Source organism: Halichoerus grypus, chromosome 6, assembly GCF_964656455.1.
Source record: "Halichoerus grypus chromosome 6, mHalGry1.hap1.1, whole genome shotgun sequence".
Classification (NCBI taxonomy): Eukaryota; Metazoa; Chordata; class Mammalia; order Carnivora; family Phocidae; genus Halichoerus; species Halichoerus grypus.
In genome coordinates, this window is record NC_135717.1 from 32,831,012 (window position 1) to 32,850,031 (window position 19,020).

The 19,020-nt window shown below is 44.5% G+C and overlaps 1 protein-coding gene across 1 annotated transcript in view; it reads left to right on the forward strand.

The window, feature by feature from the left end:
• Nucleotides 1-19,020, forward strand: part of GRIN2A (glutamate ionotropic receptor NMDA type subunit 2A) — a 379,633-nt gene that overhangs the window by 279,853 nt on the left and 80,760 nt on the right. Inside the window, exons 6-8 of the mRNA XM_036070595.2 lie at nucleotides 10,761-10,966; nucleotides 16,783-16,951; nucleotides 17,063-17,216. Of these exons, the coding sequence (XP_035926488.1) occupies nucleotides 10,761-10,966; nucleotides 16,783-16,951; nucleotides 17,063-17,216 (529 nt within the window). The remainder of the gene's footprint in view (nucleotides 1-10,760; nucleotides 10,967-16,782; nucleotides 16,952-17,062; nucleotides 17,217-19,020) is intronic.

The following is a 19,020-nucleotide window of genomic DNA, read 5'->3' on the forward strand; positions in this document are numbered from 1 at the left end:
AAATGGAGGGTATGCATCAGTCTGAACCAGGTTCAATTCAGCAAATATTTATGGAGCTGACCAGTGGGTGAGTGCTATATGCTGCAGCCCATGGGGGTCACATGGTTGTGGAAGCCAGGCCAGGCCAGCTCTTCAACAGAACTATCACTCAAGACAAACAGGTCTTCGGTCCCCATGCCCATACAGTCCTACAGTCCGTCTCTAAGTTCTCTTGATGGTACCACTTGGAGATCTCAAGTTCATGCCGGCCTCACCAACGTGGTCCCGTGTCCCACTCATGCAGATGAATGCAGCCGCCTCCCAGCCCATCACTTTGCCTTCAAAATCTTCTAGCCACAAACCCTTTCTCTGCACTGCCTCGGGAAGAAGTGTTCTAATACATCAGGTTGATTTTGTCCCTCCCCTGATGAAAAGGATTCAATAATCCCTGCCCTTGCCCCTCCACCCACTTCAGTTGCCCTAAGAATAAAGATGGAACCCCTTAGCAAGCCAAACTCCAGCTCCGCCGGTCTGGCTCAGTCGGAAGTCACTTCCTGTTGGAAGCATCTTTTGGTCCCCTTCCAGAGCAGGAAGCTCTTTCTTTGGCAGCATCCTGTTATCTCCCAGCATGGCCATTATCTCTCTTTACTGCTCTTGAGCTTTGACTTCTCTTCTCCAACCAGAGTGGAAACTCTGAGGATAAGGGCCAGGCCTGCACTGTTCATGATTGCAGTCTCCACACATCCTGCAGGGCCTGCAACAGTAGAGCACTAGATGCATGGGTTGAGCCCACTTCCCTGCCTTCGCCTGCACTGTTCCTTCTACCCCAGACCCCTCCCCTTGAGAAGTCAAGGGCAGGAGAGAATGTTCTGGAGGTACAGAAAATTCAGAAATGCGTTCCAGCTGGAGAGTTGGGCTCTGTGGTATTTGAGCTGGATCTGGGAAGCACGGGTAGGATTTCAGTTTGTGGAGGTGCCAAGGGGAGGGGTTTGGGGTAGAAGGAACAGTGCAGGCGAAGGCAGGGAAGTGGGTGTCGAGCAGGGTGTGTTTGGTGAGAACTGAAAAGTGTATGCATTATTGTGGCTTAGTATGGTGGGTGTGTAGAGGTGTGAGTGTGTGTGTGCAAGGTCTGCGTAGATGTGTAGTTGTGCATGTGTGGGTGGGTGTGAGTGTGTATGTGTCTGTATTGTGAGTTTGGGTAGGTATGAGTGTGTGTACAGGTGTGGGTTTGTCTTTGGGTTTATGTATAGATGCTTAGGCGTAATGGTAAATATCTGTATGTATATACATAGATGAGTCTGTGTAGGTGTGAGAGTGTGTGTGTTTGGATGTGTACATGGGTGAGAGTGTGCATAGTGTATCTGAGAGAGAGGAAAAGTGCCAGAAAGCAGAGAGCAGAGAATATGGTGAGATCAACTGGTTAGTGTAGGTTCCGTGCACGTTAAGGAGAGTCTGCATGATTCTGTAAGGATTTGAGTAGGGGTTGATGTATGATTTTGGCGTTTTGATGTGTTTTTTAGGGGTGGCTTAGGAGACCAGTTATGAAGAGATTTTAATCGTCTCTTGTAAGCATGTCGTGAACAAATCTAATAAAATCAAACACATCTCTGTGAAAGGCGCACCACAAACATCTATTAACCTTTTCCCAGCTGACTGTGACCTCTGTGCCATTTCTCTGCATTTACCCAGACATGAAGGGGTGAACATTAACTTCTAACAGACAGTTTCTGGAGATGAAAATTATCTCTGCTCTGAGAAAATAGTGACTGAACATTTTGATAACTAATCACTGCCCTTTCACAAAATATTTTCCAAGAGCTGAAGAGCAATTAGCTTTCTAAAGGCACTGTATTTAAATTTTATTAATAAAAACGGATAAAAAAATCATTACAAAGTTAATTTCCCTTTTTTTAGTTCTTTTAACAGAATCGCTTTTCTCCATCAGAGGTCAATTATTTTTCTTTGTCCTCAAAACCTCACTATTTTTGCTGAAAACACTCAAAGGTTTATCACCAAAATTCAGTTTATTTTGAAGGTAAAGATTTTTTTCCTCCTCCCACACAGCCCATTTGGATGAGTTTGGGACTGTTTTTAATTAAAAAAAAATTCATGATAGAGATAAAAATCATCTGCCTGCACCTATTCATTGTGTATGGAGTATTTATAAGAATTAAAATGGTGCTAAGAATAGTGCCTAATACATACCAAGTGCCCAGTGAATGTCAACTTTGATTGTAAAAGCTCAAGCAGTGCCATTCAGATGTTATTGCTGTTTCCTGTTGCTTAGCTCTGCAGCCTTTCTCTGATAGGTTCTTCTGTCATGACCACCCTATGCCAATCATCCCAAAGTCCCAGAGAAAACTCCCACTGGCTCAGTCTAGGTCACATGCACATTCCTGAGCCAATCACTATGGCTCAGGAGCCAAATGCACCAATGTGCCAAGTAAGGGCCATGTGCCTATTCTTGAAGTTGGGAGTCAGGGATCTCTACAAAGGAAAACCAACATGCTGTCACCAAAAACATGGAAAACTGACAATGGGCACGCAAACAGCAGAAGGCTGTTATTGAACCCTAGGGGGAAATGTGGAGATGGTGACTTGTGGCCAGAATCACCAATGAGGGGAAAAAAAAGCTAACTCAGGTTAGTATCATGAAATGTTTTTATGAAAAAAAGAAAGAAGAAATATTTTTATGGAGTTAAAACATGAAATGATATGAACTCCCCTTTATTTTTTTAAAGATTTGTTTATTTGAGAGAGAGAGAGAGCATGGGGAGGAGGGGCAGAGGGAGAAAGAGAAAGAGAGGCAGACTCCCTGCTGAGTGCAGAGCCCGATGATGTGGGGCTCCATTTCGTGACCCTGAGATCATGACCTGAGCCGCTCAACTGAGTGCACCACCCAGGTGCCCCAATATGAACTCACCTTTAAAAGTTTTTTTTTCATTGATGTAAACCACAACAAAACAACAACATATAGTACCTTCCCCTGTGTTGGGCGTTCCTCCTTGCATTTTCCCTAGAATAACTGATTTAGTCCTCTCAGCAAAACTAGGAATTATACTACTGTCATAATCTCATTTTTTCAATGATGCCATTGAAGCAGAAAGACAGCAAAGCAATACAACCCTTGAACAGGGGGGTTAAGGGCACCCACCCCCCACCCCGCATAGTTGAAAATCCACGTATAACTTTCAGTTCCCCAAAAACTTAACTACTAATGGCCTCCTGTTGACTGAAACCCTTACTGAGGACATAAACAGCTGATTAACACATATTGTGTATGCCCTATGTATTACGTGCTGTATTCTTCCAATAAAGTAAGCTAGGGAAAAGAAAATGTGATGAGGAAAATCACAAGGAAGAGAAAATACATTTATGATACCGCACTGTCTTGACTGAAGAATAACCACGTATGACTGGACCCACGCAGTTCAAACCCGTGTGGTTCAGGGCTCAGCTCTCTGTCCAAGTGGCACAGCTGGGATCTGAACCAGGACACCTGGCTCCAGAGTTCACAGTTTTGGCAACTCTGCTACTCTGTCTCTCTCAGAGTATATCTGCTTTTTTAAAAAATTCCCTCTTTTGAATTCAGAAAAAAAAAAATAATAACCTTTGTCTTTTAGAATAGTTTTAACGAGGGGCGCCTGGGTGGCTCAGTTGGTGAAGCATCTGCCTTCGGCTCAGGTCATGATCCCGGGGTCCTGGGATCAAGTCCCATGTCGGGCTCCCTGCTTGTGCTCCCTCTCTCTCTCTCTGACAAATAAATAAAATCTTTTTTAAAAAATTAAAAAAGAAATAGAATAGCTTTAAATTTACAGAGAGGTTGTGAAGGCAGTACAGCGAGTTCTCATACACCTCATGCCCAGCTTCTCTGATTACTAACGCCTGACATTAACGCGGCATTTGTCCCATTCCAGGAACGGGTATTGATACGTGGTTGTTAATTAATGCCCGTGCTTTATTCAGATCTCCCTGGTTTTTATCTAATGTCTTTTTCCTGTGCCATCCTACTATCTCATCCAGGACACCCCACTACATTTAATCACAGGGTCTCCTTAAGGTCCTCTTGGCTGTGACAATTTCCCGGCTTTTCCTTATATTCTGATGACCTTCCCAGTTTTGAGGAGTTTCGGTCAGCTCTTTTCTAGGATGCCCCTAAATTGGGATATTTCTGATATTTTTCTTATGATTAGACCGAGGTTATGTGTTTTGGGAGTGTCATCATATCATATCAAGGGGACATACTAACAAAAGGACCTATCCCTGTTGGTACTGACCTTAATCATCTGGCTGAGGTGGTGTTTGTCAGATTTCTGCATTATCAAAGTCTTCTCCTTTTTTTTTTTTTTTTTTTTTGCCCCAGCAAAAACTTCTAGTTGCATTTCCTCACTGACTTAAAAACAAGTCCTGGGTTCAGATCCTGATTCTCCCACTCTCAAGCCATGGGGACTGAACAAGCTGCTTAAACCCCATGCCTCAGTCCCCTCATCTATGAAATGGGGTAATAATAGTATAATATCTTATTCATCGGTCTATTTTTAGCATTACACGAATTAATATTTAAAGCTCTCAGAATAGTGGAAACAGAAAGACTTATTTTCTTTCCTTCTTTCTTTCGTTCTTTCTTTCTTTCCTTATTTTAATTTTATTTATTTTAGAGAGAGCATGAGCGAGAGAGGCAGAGGGAGAGGGAGAGAGAATCCCAAGCAGACTCTGCACTGAGTGCAGAGCCCAATGTGGGGCTCGATCTCACGACCCTGAGATCACGACCTGAGCCAAAATCAAGAGTTGGACATTCAACCGACTGCACCACCCAGGCGCACCCAGAAAGACTTATTTTTAAGTCTGTAAGGTGGACACTATTATTTACTTTTAAAATATGAAGAAACCAAATTTAATAGAGGAAGATAGAGATTAAGCAGTGGTCTGAGTTTTTACTGGCCAGATTTAAATTCCTGCTTTGACCTTTATACTATGACCTGAACAAGACACCTCATCTTTTTGGGTCTCAGTTTACCACCAAGCAATAAGGATAGTCATTGTTCCCCACTTCCTGGAGTTGTTTTGAGAATCGAGTCGGATAATTCATGATAAAGTCTCAGTGCTGGAAACATATAGTAAAGCGCCTGGTAAATGTTCACGATTGACCTTATCATCATTGTCCGAGTTACCCCAGCTAGGGCTTGGCCAAGTCAGGATTTGAACCCATGCCCCTGTGTACAGAATGAGCAAGAGTCAGCTTGGAGGGAAGCTTCAGATCTGAGCACCACTGGCTTCTGTGCAGCAGAGAGCTCCCAACCAAGACAGCTCTGGTGACCTCATTCTTTCTTCTTGGTCTTCCAGCTTGGTTCTCAGAACCATCCTGTCTTATTCAGAGTGAAGCATGTCATTTCCCTGGCCTCTGCTGGCACATGGCCACTCTCCTGAATTAAACATCAAGTTGTGAACTGTGCTGCCTTTGTTAAGCCCTTTCTAATGATCTATCCATTGCCCTGATCCCAATAAGGAGTGAGCTGGGGGGGGGGCAACTTCTCTTGCACATCGTATAGAACCTTGGGTCTCAAAGACCTTAGAGATCATCTGGTCTACCCTCACCACCACCCCCATCTCTGTTATGGGTGAGGAGACTGAGACCCAAGGAGATTGAAGGTCAAAGGTAAGTTGTCATGGGAACTCAGCCGGTGCTTCTGCTGCAGAGGCTCACCGTTTTCCCAAAGAGAGGCTTAATAGATGTTGAATTAGTGATAATAGTGCCCCATATGGAGAACTTGCTGTGCGCCCGGAACTGTGTATTCAATTCAGGGATGTTTGCCATCCTTGTCTTGCTTATAACTCTCACAACGACATAACGAAATTGAAATACTTTCATTTGATGGTTGGGGAAACTGATGTTCAGAAAGGTTATGTGACTTGCCCAAGGTCACACAGCTAAGGGCAGTGGTGGGACTTGAACCTGTCTGACTCCGAAGCTCATGGTATTAATGATTCTGAACCCTTTCCCTCTGTTCCATGTGTGGGAGAGAAGAGAGGGGTCCTGTAGGGCTGAGGCTGATCCCTGGAAAGTCGATGGATCGATATGTGCCCATATCCAACACACACGCTCAAGTGCACCTTCCGGTCCCGGTCACGTGGAGATCTAACTGGAAGTTTAGCAAGGCCTCCCGGAATTCCATTTTCCCTATGAGCACCAGAAATAGGACTACGTGTTCAACCAAGACCGTTATCACTTCACTTGCTCTGATGCCTTGAAAACTTACCCCAGGAGGAAATGTGGTACAGCCTGGGAATGCACTAACTTCTCTGGGGCAGGCGGGACCTGCTGATCTAAAGTTACAGACTCTGCCCCGTGGCGTGTGCACGATTCTGGAGGGGATCGGGAGCCAGAAGAAGGTCCAGTTTAGAGAATAGCAGGACAGTCACCATCAGCTCAAAATAGAAGCAGGGAGAGAGATTGATTGCTATTGTCCTCAGAGGGCACGTGGTTCTTCTGTCTTGGACACGACCTTTAGAGAAAGGCACATGGAGCATTCATATTCTGTGCCCATTTAGTGCCTGGGGACACCGAGGTAAGCAGAGATGGTGTGACTGAAGTTTCTTCTCAATTCATGGTTTATTCCATTGAAGCTTGCTGTTCTCTTGAACCCCTCAGAGCGACCAGAGCCCCTTTTAAATTGGCATTGACATGATGGTCTTGCTCCGTCTGGAACATGTAATATAGTCACTCTCAATGGCTCTGTGTCTGGGGGGCCGAATTCGAAGTGAAGCATGAGCGAGGGAGAGAACAGAGGTTTTTGTACTTCAGTTTTGTGCTTAGGGCCAAGATCCCATAGCTGAGGCCAATATGGACACATCGATCAGTCTACTAGTATGTTCTGACTCATGGACATTTTTTAAAATTCAGGTCACGTGTTCCTTCATTCCATCAATAACTGTCCATTAAGTCCCTCCTTGTGCCAGGCCCTGAGTTAGAAGCTGCGGACCTCGAAACCAATCGGTGTCTGCATAAAATCCCTCCTAGACGGGGGAATCCTAATCTAATCAGCGAAACACATAGCTCATGGAGGTATAATGTTATTAAGCAAATAGAGATTAGATATTTAAATCGAATTAAGGATTTATGAATGAAATGTTACCATGTCTGGGAGTTCCTTCACTGTGATACAGGAGAAGTGGGTGGCAATATAAACGAAACAAGATTGGCCATGAGTTAGTAATTATTGCAGCTAGATAATGGGAACATGGAGATTCATTATACTGTTTCACTTTTGTAGGAGTTTAAAATTTTTCATCATGAAAGAGAAGACAAAGATGCACTGAGGGAGCACAGAGCTTCCTCCTTCAGGCAGGTTACATATGGACATATATCCCTGGTCACTTCCATCCAGCCTTTCCCTCCTGGCCAACAGACTGGATGAACTCGTAGGGTAAATCTCAGCTCCTTACGAGGACCTGCAAAGCTTTGCATCATCCAACCCCTGCCTACATGGGGTGCTTTCCCTTCCCTTCGCTCCCCCAGCCCCTCACCCACTCAACTTGGAATTTCCCATCTCCGCTCAAATGCCACCTCCTCAGGGAAGCCCTCTGTGATTTCTTTCCCCCGTCTGTTCTCTTAGACCCATTGTTTTCTTTCTTCCACCCAGTTTGTATGATGTATTTTTGTGTGACTATTGGACTCATGTCTGTCTTCCCTATTAGCGTAAAAATTCCATGCAGGGAAAAAGTTCATTGCATGTTCTCCAGCCTCCTCGGTGCCTAATTCCATGCTTGACACCTAGTGGCCACTCCATAAATACTTAGGAAGCGAATGAATCTCTCTTCATTCTGTCTACAAGCGCTGGACTGACTCAGTTAGAGCCCCTTGTGAAAATGCACAGAGGAGGGGAAAGTCTCTTTTCCCCATGTGGTATATAGAATCCTGGAGCGGGGATTTGGGGACTTGGGGATTTGGCTCTGTTCAAGTTTTTCCACCCACCACTTGCTTCCATCCTCCTCGGCCGACCCACTGGGTGCTTACTTAGACATGGGAAGGGAGAGCATAACTTAGGGGAGACTTGGGGAGTTACTACACTCCAGGAACCCATACACCTTTGCTGCCTCTCTCCTGGGAGTCAGTCTTGGATGGGAACCTTCGCCTGACTTCACGGTGTAGGGTACAGTGATGTGGCCAATGACATCACCAAAGATAGTGCTGGCTAAATGGTCTTTGCCTTAATTTATGTTTCCTGGGACTTCCTGGGAGCTGTCTCTGCAGGGGTGGAAGGGTCTTTGAGCTATAACGGATGCAAAATCTGGATGACTTAATAGAAGCACCTTTGGGTTCACACAGCCCTGTGGTATGGCTCTGGTTCCATGGCTTCCCAGCTGCATTTGGACAGTTTATATGTCTCTGTGCTTCCATTCTCTGAACTGCAAAGTTGGAAGAATAATCCTTACCCTTGGGATTTGTGGGCATCAAAGTCACTGGTGATATATACATTTCCTGATGACACAGGAGTGCTCAAAAGTGACACTGTTATAATGATAGCATCAAAGAGCTGTGGTGGACAGGTGCAGAGTTCTATATTACTAGGGAAGGCAGGTATGCCTTTACAGATTAGGTGATATTTGAGCTAAGTCTTAAATGCGAACTACAATAATGAAATAATGGCAGCTACCATGTATGTTACACGCTAAGTTCTGTGCTCAATGCTTCCTAAACATTTTGCCTCATCGGAAGCTCACTACAGTCCGTAAGGGCATGTCCTGTTGCTATCTGCATTTTGTAGAGAGAGAACATAAAACTCAGAGAGGTTAAGTCACTTTCCCGAGGCCACTCAGCTAAACGAGTGAAGCCGGCATCAGCACTTAGTTCTACGTGACTCCAAAAGCCATTCTCTTACCAACTGAACTACCCAGCCTCTCTCGAAGGTTTGAGTTTTCCGAGAGAAGTGGAAGGAAAAGGAACTGAGGTAACATGTCCCAAAAGGAAAAGCTTGGCTATCTCTTTTTCTAACTTGCTTATTTATTATTATTAGTTTAGTCTTTGTCCCGCAGCCAACTGATGGTTCCAAGAAGGCAGGAACCATTCAGTTTTATCCATCATCGCTCCCAGGCTGGTACCAGCACATAGTTGGTGTTTAATAAATCTGCATTGAGTAAATGAGCAATTTGACGGGCTCAGCATTCTCCCCAGCCTGCGTTACACATCACAACATTGGTAGATGAGCATGTTTGTTTGACCAAACTCTTCTACGCCCCTTCCTATCTTAAAAAGGAAGGGATCGGTGATGCTGGGCAGTTCTGTAATTGGCCACATGGAATGTTTCACTATAAACAGCAAACATTTTCCAAGGCGGTCTGAGAGCGCACTGTCTGCCTTTTCTGCTGCCACCCCATCACCCCTTTGGGTGTCCAGCGTGTCTGAATTCTCTTTACGGGCCTGAAATTCATTTCTGGTGACACTCACATTACAGGAGGGGAGGTGAGTGGGTCACGTCAACACAGACGAGCCTGAACTCGGCACTTAGCTTTTCAGACGAGGTGCTTCCTTGAGGTTGGTATTACAAATAAGCGCTGACCTGTGGTGTCAAGCAGTTGCACAGGGGAGCGGGAGAAAGGAGGAAGCGCGATGCTGGGAGCAGCTTTCTCCCGGGGTGTATATGAATAGTGCCAATAAGCTGTCAAATAAAATTAAGGTTCAAAACATACAGCCTTCAATTTGATTTCGCTAACATGAGGACTGCTGCTCGGAGGGAACAGATCAATTCTATTTTGACAGGTCTTGGTGCGCGCTAAGCGCTGAAAGTCTCTGCTCCAAGCCGGATTAATAACAGTTCACCTTAATTTGCAACTTAAATAGAACCATGATCTGAGCTGGAAATGATGCTCCTGATTTCCTCTCCCGCGCGTCCTCCTCGTGTTGACTCTCCTGTCAATCCTCCTGCCTTTTTGCTCTTTCACGTCATCTTCTTCTCTGCACACTCTTTCCCTTAGCATCTTTTGTTTTTTTTTTTTAAGATTTTATTTATTTTTTTGACAGGGAGAGACACAGCAAGAGAGGGAACACAAGCAGGGGGAGTGGGAGAGGGAGAAGCAGGCTCCTCGCTGAGCAGGGAGTCCAATGGGGGGCTCGATCCCAGGACCCTGGGATCATGACCTGAGCTGAAGGCAGATGCTTAACAACTGAGCCACCCAGGCGCCCTCCCTTAGCATCTTTTAAAAATTTCTCCTTCTCCTTGCATCTCTCCTACACTTAGAAAGTATGGAGTCCCTACTATGTGCTGGGCATGGTGCTGTTTGCTGCTCACAGACTGTATTATTTAATTGCCACAACATACTTGTAAAGTAGGTGGAGTTGTGCTGTTTACAGAGGAGAAAACAGACATTCACAGTGGTTCAGAGCTTGCCCAGGTTTCTGTAGCTAGTAAGTGGCAGAGGTGGGGATCCCAGCCTAGACTTCTCTGATTCTAAAAGTCCATGCTTCCCTCGAGACCTCAGTGGTCCCAAACTCTGGCAGAACATTAGGATCACCTGGGGAGCTCTACCCATCTCAGTGTGTGGGCACCACAGCCATATGAATTAGCAGGGGAGAAGCCAGGGCATGGGGTCCATCCAGTACTTTGCCTTCCCTTTATCCCTATTTTTCTTAGCATATAAAGAGAAGCATATGTTGAGGTAGGTAGCAGAAAAGCCCTCAAGATGGGTAGGGTTCTTGTCTCGGATCTCATATGGGGGAAGGACTTGCCCTTCTAGAAGTCGGCACTGCAAGAAAACACAGGTGTGCCTTTGTCTTTCTGATGCAGGTGGGAAAGTGGGAGAACCACACCCTGAGCCTGCGGCACGCCGTGTGGCCGAGGTACAAATCCTTTTCAGACTGTGAGCCAGACGACAACCATCTGAGCATCGTCACCCTGGAGGAGGCCCCCTTTGTCATTGTGGAAGACATAGACCCGCTGACCGAGACGTGCGTGAGGAACACCGTGCCGTGTCGGAAGTTCGTCAAAATCAAGTAAGTCCAGGGATGCTGTCGCTTGAATACACCCAATCTTTTAAAAATAGCACGTATCGGGAGAAGAACCATGAGAGACGATGGACTCTGAAAAACAAACTGAGGGTTCTAGAGGGGAGGGGGGTGGGAGGATGGGTTAGCCTGGTGATGGGTATTGAGGAGGGCACGTTCTGCATGGAGCACTGGGTGTTATGCACAAACAATGAATCATGGAACACTATATCTAAAATTAATGATGTAATGTATGGGGATTAACATAACAATAAAAAAATAAAAAAAAATAAATAAATATTCTCAACAGTAAAAAAAAATAAAATAAAATAAAAATAGCATGTATCATCAACGGTATCCAAAATATCCTAATAAAGTGTAATATAAAATAGGCTATTCTAATACTAGATGATAATCTATAATGTTAGATTTTTTTAAGACTTAATAACTGGAATTATGCCAGGTGGTTTACACTTATTTAATTCCAGCAACAGCAATAGGAGGTAAGTGGTTTTGCCCATTTTAGATATTTAAACTGAGTTCTGGGGAGATTCAGAACCATGCTCAGGGCCGTTCAGCTCATAAATGGACGAGCTAGGACTCAAGACGCTCGTCCATCTGACTCTACCGCCATATTCTTAACCCCTTTGCTCAAACAACCCTCCCCCTCAGTCTCACCTTAAAAATATATATATTTTTTATTTTTCTGACTGCTCCCTCCTCCAATCCTGCACATCTCCTCCCTTCCATCTTTTTTATATATCCCAGATACAAACTCTTCAAAAACTTTGGAAACGTCTCTCCAGCTGGGGGTCATGGTGCACGCTCCGTATGGCTGTGTGCTGTGATCAGTGTGGACCTGGCCTCCTGGTGGTCTCCTCGCTCACTGACAGCAAGCCAGTGTCACAACTGTGCCATTTCCTCTTTTATTAACGACCGAAGGAAGAACTGACAGTTTTTGTGAGAGCTCTTGGTGAAGTTTTGTCCCTAACCTATCACCCTTAAGGGGAAGCCTAAAGCTTCATGACCAAGTCCAAGGCCCTGATTCTAGTCTTTCTAGTACAAACACAAAGAAAAACACGCCCTCGTGGGGATTTTCACGAAAGGAAGAGGCCTACCATGGAGTATTTTTGCCAGTATTTTCCAAGCACCTCCATTCATCTGGCTAATTCTCCCGCGTCCTTTAAGTCCCTCCCCAAGTTGGGTTTACCGTCCCTCCTTCCGCAGAACTCTGGGTATGTCTCTGTGCCTTAGTCTGTGCAGGCTACCATGACAAGTCGCCGCAGACAGCATGGCTTAAAAAAAGGGACACTTATTTCTCACAGTTCTGAGGGCTGGGAGCCCACCGGCGGGGCATCTGGTGTGCAGACGGCTGTCTTCTCTTGCTGTCATCCTGTGGTGGAGAGCAGACGGAAAGGAAGCAAGCTCTCCTATCTCGTTCTAAGGGCACTCATCCCACTCATGAGGGCTTTACCCTTTGACCTCATGACCTCCCACAGGCCCCACCTCCTAACGCCATCATATTGGGGTTTAAGGTTTCAACACATGACTTTGAAGGAACTCAAACATTCAGTGCATACCCCTCGATCTCTCTATCACCTGCTTTTATGGCTTATAGTTTGTCTTTCCCCCTGGAGTGTGAGCCGCCTAAATATCGGAAACGTGGCTTACTAGTCTTTGTATGCCCAGGGACAAGCACGAAACGGGTCCCACCAATGTTGATAATGCTTAAACACATGAGTGAATGGAAACCGGTCCTCCCACATCCCAAATTCCAACATAAGTCATTATATGAGATGCAAATCCCAAGAGCTCAGTGCTTGGGATAAAGATCATTTTTTAAAAATATGATTGCAAAATGTATTATGAAGGCACATTTGTAGTTTGGAGAAGATTTTTCTTTTTTTTTTTTTATCAATGAGGAGCCTCGTTGGAGTTGAAATTCTGAATAGATTAGTCAATAAGTAAATAAACATGAAGCACAGTTCATGTGTGAGGCACAGTGCAGGGCATGGAGGATACATCAGGGAACAGAGAAGACAAAAGATGGGGATCTTGCAATATGGAGTGTACACAGTTAAAAAAAAAAAAATTCAGCCAATAAAAGACCAGGACAGCTCCATGTTATGATAAACCTTGTGAAGGAATATAAATAAGGTGGTGTGAGGCAAGAGTAACTTGAGGTACGTGGGGCTCCTTTAGCTCACAGAGGTGAGTTGTAAGATGATGTAGAAAAGGATGATGAACATGTGAAGAATGGGGGGAGAGCCTTCCAGGTAGAGGGAAGAGCAGGTACAAAGGCCCTGAGGGAGGAAAGAGATTGGCAAGTGTGAGAAACAGAAGGAAACCCAGGGTGGTGCTTGAGAGTGATGAGCTGGGTGGGAGATGGAAGGGGTAAATGTGCGAAAGTTGTCCAAAGAGATTTTGATTTGGGTGGGTGTTCTTTGAGCACCACTTGGGCAGATGAAGAAAGCAGGGTGGTTGGCACAAAGCGAAGACTCTTACCTCAGTAGAGGCTCCTCCTTTATGACAAGAGTGCCTTCCTTGTTTCGATGGGGCCAATCAAGTAGAGCCTCTGGGGCTTCACAGTCAATAATAGGAGCTTTAAATCTTTAAAATCAGAAGGCTCGGAGCTGACAACAGTAGGTCAGCGAGTCCTGAGCTACATTTGTATGGAGAAAATAAACCCCTCCCCCCAATAAATTACTCTCTTTCAAAGAACTGACTTTTTTACTGGAGACTATAAACAGATTAACAGGTTCAAATTCACATTTTTGGTTCCTGTGGGAGGTGGCGGGCTTGTAGCTTCCCTTTTCCCACTTGGCGACATGACAAGTTTACTGCACACCTAGGCGACATTAAAGTCTTTGAAAGCCATAGGCAATCGCTGGGACCCATTCATCCCAGTATTAACACAGATCAGATCAATTGCATTTCTTTGAGGCAGGCTGATTCGTTCTAAGAAGGATTCTGTTGGGTAACATGGTTATATTTTTCTTGGTGATATTCTCCCAGGGAAAACCCTTTGTCTCTCACTTCTGGTGAATGGTGGGGTCTTTAGGACACACATCGGTGTTCTAAAAACAGGGAACAGAAAATGAGCTGAGAAATCAAGCATTCCTTTTCATCTGTTAGTTGGGTATTAAGGCGTGAAGAGAAAATCGAGGAAAAATGATCTGGCTTGATATGTTAGGAAAAATGGCCACACTGTCGATTAATCCCCCAAACTGTCAGATGGTCGGTGAGAAGAGAGGAAGTGTATTTTTAAGCACTTATGTGAGAGGTGCTTTAGATACTTTATTTTATTTAATCTCCCCAACTATCCTGCAAGGTAAGCACCAGCCTTCTCAATTTGCAAGGGAACAAGCTGAGACTCATTAGTGAAGAGACTTGTCTGCATCTTCCTGGTTGTTAGGAGCAGACCCAGGACCTCGCAGGGGCTCTGTTTGACCTCCATGGCCGTGATCCTATCCACTGACCACACTGGGAAACTAGGGAGCTGAAGAACTGGACTCCTTATTGGATCTTTTTCCCCACATTGGCTTTTATGGGTCACCCTTTCTTGTGGTGATAGTGGGGTGTGGAGAAAGATTGCATTGGGTGCCATTTCTCAGATGTCTGTGTAGTCAAGTCACACCCCCCTCCACACATACACAAGGGCTGTGATTGGAACTGATGGAAGTTTCCAATTACAAGCTGGTCTGTGTTCCCATCTTCCCCATGAGAAATTCATCTGTTGCATTTGCTGCGTGTCTTTTCATCTCATGTCCCCAGGATTTTTTTTTTAAATTTTTTTTATTGTTATGTTAATCCCCATACATTACATCATTAGTTTTAGATATAGTGTTCCTCATGTCCCCAGGATTTAATTCCATGTCTTACACACAGTAGGTACTCAGTGGTTGCTTGTTGGGTGAAAATGTCTAGACACTGTATCTAGACATATACCTATATCTAGACATACATCTAGTTTTAGAAGACAAGGGGAGATAATTAACTCATTAACTGGCTGAGGTTCTCAGTGAGGCCAAAGAATACCACCATGTGCCTGTGACCCTGAATCTTAAGTCTGGGGCATTCGTAACTCCTATCCAGACTCTCCCAGGAATCCTGACCAGGGGAAGGAAGGCCCTGTGATAAAAGAAGGGAGGGAGCAGAGAGCAAAGGAGAGGCAGATGGGAAGAGTTGGAGAAGAGGCATCAATGCGTGGCCCATGGTGGCCAGGGGAAAAAAAGAGAGAATTGGCTCTTGCCATGTTTTACAATGGGCCACAGATAGATACTGAGAAGGAAATTGTGTTTGGACATGCCATTGATTTAATGTACTTAGGACACATTTCTATCATGTTTATGGCATTTTGCAACCTGCTGCCATTACTCGAAGTCACACTGTCAGATCTACCCATGTTCCTGGGCATAGATGGACATCAGTGGTGCTTGATGTGTGTGTGTATATCTAATTATATGTGTAGTATATATTCACTGCAGTTAATTTGTGGGGGGGAAAAAAAACCTAAAAATATGAAAAAGAGAAAAAGTCATTTTCACCCTTCAAAAATAGCTACGCTTCATATTTCATTGTTTTTCCATCCAGATATTTCATAAGCTCATCTGTTTTTATATAGCTAGGACTGTTCTATATGGAACACTTTGTAACCTACTTTTTTTTTCCTGTGATATGGAAATGCAAGTATTTTCCTATTGTGATGTTGGATTTCCATAAACATCATTGTAGTGCTTAGGTAACGGTCTGGTGTGTGGATGCGCCAGCAATGGGATATCCAGAGCACGTATGTCATGACACGCATGACTCAGGTTGTTGAGCTCAATAAATGCCCCATCGCAAGGTGGACCGGCTGTGTTGCCCAGAGAGGTCTTGACCTTCCTACATGAGTTGTCTAAGTAGCAGCTATTAATTTGGAAGACCCTCTTTCTTTCCTTTTTAAAGACATTTCTGATTTTTTTACGTCCTTCGACTATGACTTGGCCAGGTAAATAAAGCAAGGTGGCTGGCAAAAATCAACCTACATCACCTTGGTAGATGATGATAGCTTTTAAGATTGGCCAGTACCTTCTATATTTTAATAGGGCTTTTTCTTGATCAAGGACATTGCTATTTCATAGTGTCAACTTTTTATACTTCCTGCTATGTAGGGAGGGAGGGAAAGTGTTATGAAGGAGCCCTCATCTGACAGATGACTCCATCAAGACACATTAAGTTCATGGACTCAGGCACAAGGTGGGCCCCGGGTCTTCCAGTTCTCATCCATGTTTTCCTCAGGAAAGAAAGTGCCTTTCCTAAAGAAGGCACCCTTCTTTCTTCTCTTTGGTTGCAAACCTCTATCTCCAGTGATAGGAAAAAGCAAAACCCTCCTTCAGCTGAGAATTTCATGTCTTCCATCTCTCTTCCATTTTCTGATAAGCTTTTATAATTTGGCTTAGATCATATGCCTGAACTCTGATCTAAAGAGGCTGTAGGTGTCATAAACTTAAAAATAAGAGGTAGTAACTCTCATCCGTATAATGGGGAAACAGTTACTATTAACTAAGAGAAATGCCATGGAATTTATTTCAACAATTACCATGAAGCATGGTACACGGTACAAATAATCACTCAATTAAAGTTAGCCGTTGTCATGGTTACTGTCACAATTAAGAACACTTTGTCCTTCTGCTGACGTTAACTACTGCCTGTCCTTGAAAAAGCCACTCACTCATGTTGAGCCTCCGTTTCCCACATGGAAAACAGTGGAAGTGTCTTAGGTAACAATTGTGAACAGATCTTCCAGTGCTGATATTCTATGGTCTCGGGGATTTTTTCTACAGCAATTCAACCAATGAGGGCATGAATGTTAAGAAATGCTGCAAGGGTTTCTGCATCGATATCCTGAAGAAGCTTTCTCGCACTGTGAAGTTCACCTATGACCTTTACCTGGTGACTAACGGGAAGCATGGCAAGAAAGTCAACAACGTATGGAACGGGATGATCGGCGAAGTAAGTTATCTTCTTCCCTCGGGCTCTCATCCAAGACTCCACGCCTGTGGCGCTTGGGGGGATCGTGGGAAGGACAAGTAAAGGCTCTGTGCTCCTTTGCCTTGCATATAGGTGGTCTACCAACGGGCAGTCATGGCGGTTGGCTCACTCACCATCAACGAGGAGCGCTCGGAAGTGGTGGACTTCTCCGTGCCCTTTGTGGAGACGGGGATCAGTGTCATGGTTTCGAGAAGCAATGGCACGGTCTCGCCTTCTGCTTTTCTAGGTATGTGGACATCAGGGTCACCACTGTTTTCCTAACAGGGAATTAGAGGTATTTGTCTTGTTTCCTCGAAGGATGGAACCAGGTAGGACCTTGGTGAGCTCTATGTAATGACATCAGCACATTCCAAAGCCTGTCCTGTTTGAATGATCTCAATTCCCTCCCCACCCCCCCCCCAATCCCCAGTTAACATCTGTCATTTATCTCTGACTTGGAACTATCTGCTGAAAACACAATCACATATTCAGATACTGGTCTTGATTGTATAGAATGGAGATTAGCAGATATAGGTCTCAGAGCCTGGAAAACATTTAAAAAAATAAATATACCTGTCCACAGTTAATTTAAATCAGCCTCTAAGCCTTTATTCAGCAACCTCAATCCCATCCTCCATTCCTCCCTGGCATAACAGCCATTTATTTACTGGATATGAGGGTGAAATGATGATGACCACACGGTGATTCATACCAGCACTCGGATAAACAAAATACAGGTAGTCTGAAGAGCACACACTGATTGAAAATTAATGGAATCATATTTTAAATGTGAGTATCCTTCAAGCGGACTGGTTTGTAAGGGAGAAAATTCCTTACTCTCCTTTTAACTATTTCATAAATTTATGTTTTGACATAAAAGCATTTTTTTTTTTTTTTAGAGCAAGGTAGAGCTCTACTTTCTATCATCCTGTTTTCTTTAGCACTGTATGTATATGCCTGTCCAGAGAGGGAGAAACTGCATGGGACAGAACCAATCATTATTTATTTTTTCTTTAAAGGAAAGTATTGGTAGAGTGTTTGGTTATCATCAACAGTTTTTGAGAGTGGCTACCTTGAAGATCGTGGGACTCAAATTCCCTTCTCCTTGGCACCCCCGCATCCATGGGCTTGTCCCAGATTTGGGAAGGCTAAGGCAAACACTGACCCCAAAAGAAAACTGCAGAGAAAGGGGACACAGATCAAAGTCAGCCAAATTTCTTACACGTTTCCAGACACACACACAAGAACCTTTGTCTATTAGAGAGCTCGCTCTTGCAGACTAGAGCCATTTTGTGGCCACCGGCTCCCAGCCTGTAGTCTTGTGTCCCCACCATCTTCATTGGTACGTCGTGGTGGCATCCAGTGAAGCTGTCTGTGCTTTATTCTCTTGAGTGAAACGTTGACGAACAGGATTTTGGATACCGCCTCACTCACAGAGATGTATGGATTTGCTATTTCCATTTTTGATAATCCATTTAAGCTGTTGAAATCCTTACCACTCCCTGAATTTGATGTTGCACTCCCCACTTCCATTCTTGACAGATACACACTTCATTATGTTCCCTTTGTGTCTTTGATATGGATAATGTACCCATATCTCGATCAGGGAGCCTCACAACACCATGAAAAATGCAGCTGACTGATATAGACAATACATGCAGAATCTTAACAATGACTGGGTGGACCCTCATGTGTGAGCCACTCCTTTTCACGGTTTCCCACTCCCTAGCAGACCTTTCAACAGGGCTCTTTGGCCCTGGAGGTTAAGAAAAGGTTGGAAGAAGTGAGTTCAGGGAAAGAATGGAAAGAGATCTGTTTCTTTCTTTTCTTTTCCTTTTTGTTTTCTTTGAGAGAGAGAGAGAGAATGTGTAGGGGGAGGGGCAGAGGGAGAGAGAGACTCCCAAGCAGGCTCCACATCTAGCGTGGAGCCTGATGCGGGGCTCCAACTCGTGACCATGAGATCATGACCTGAGCCGAAATCAAGAGTCGGACGCTCAACTTACTGAGCCACCCGGGCGCCCCAAGAGATCTGTTTCTTTTCACAAGTTGTT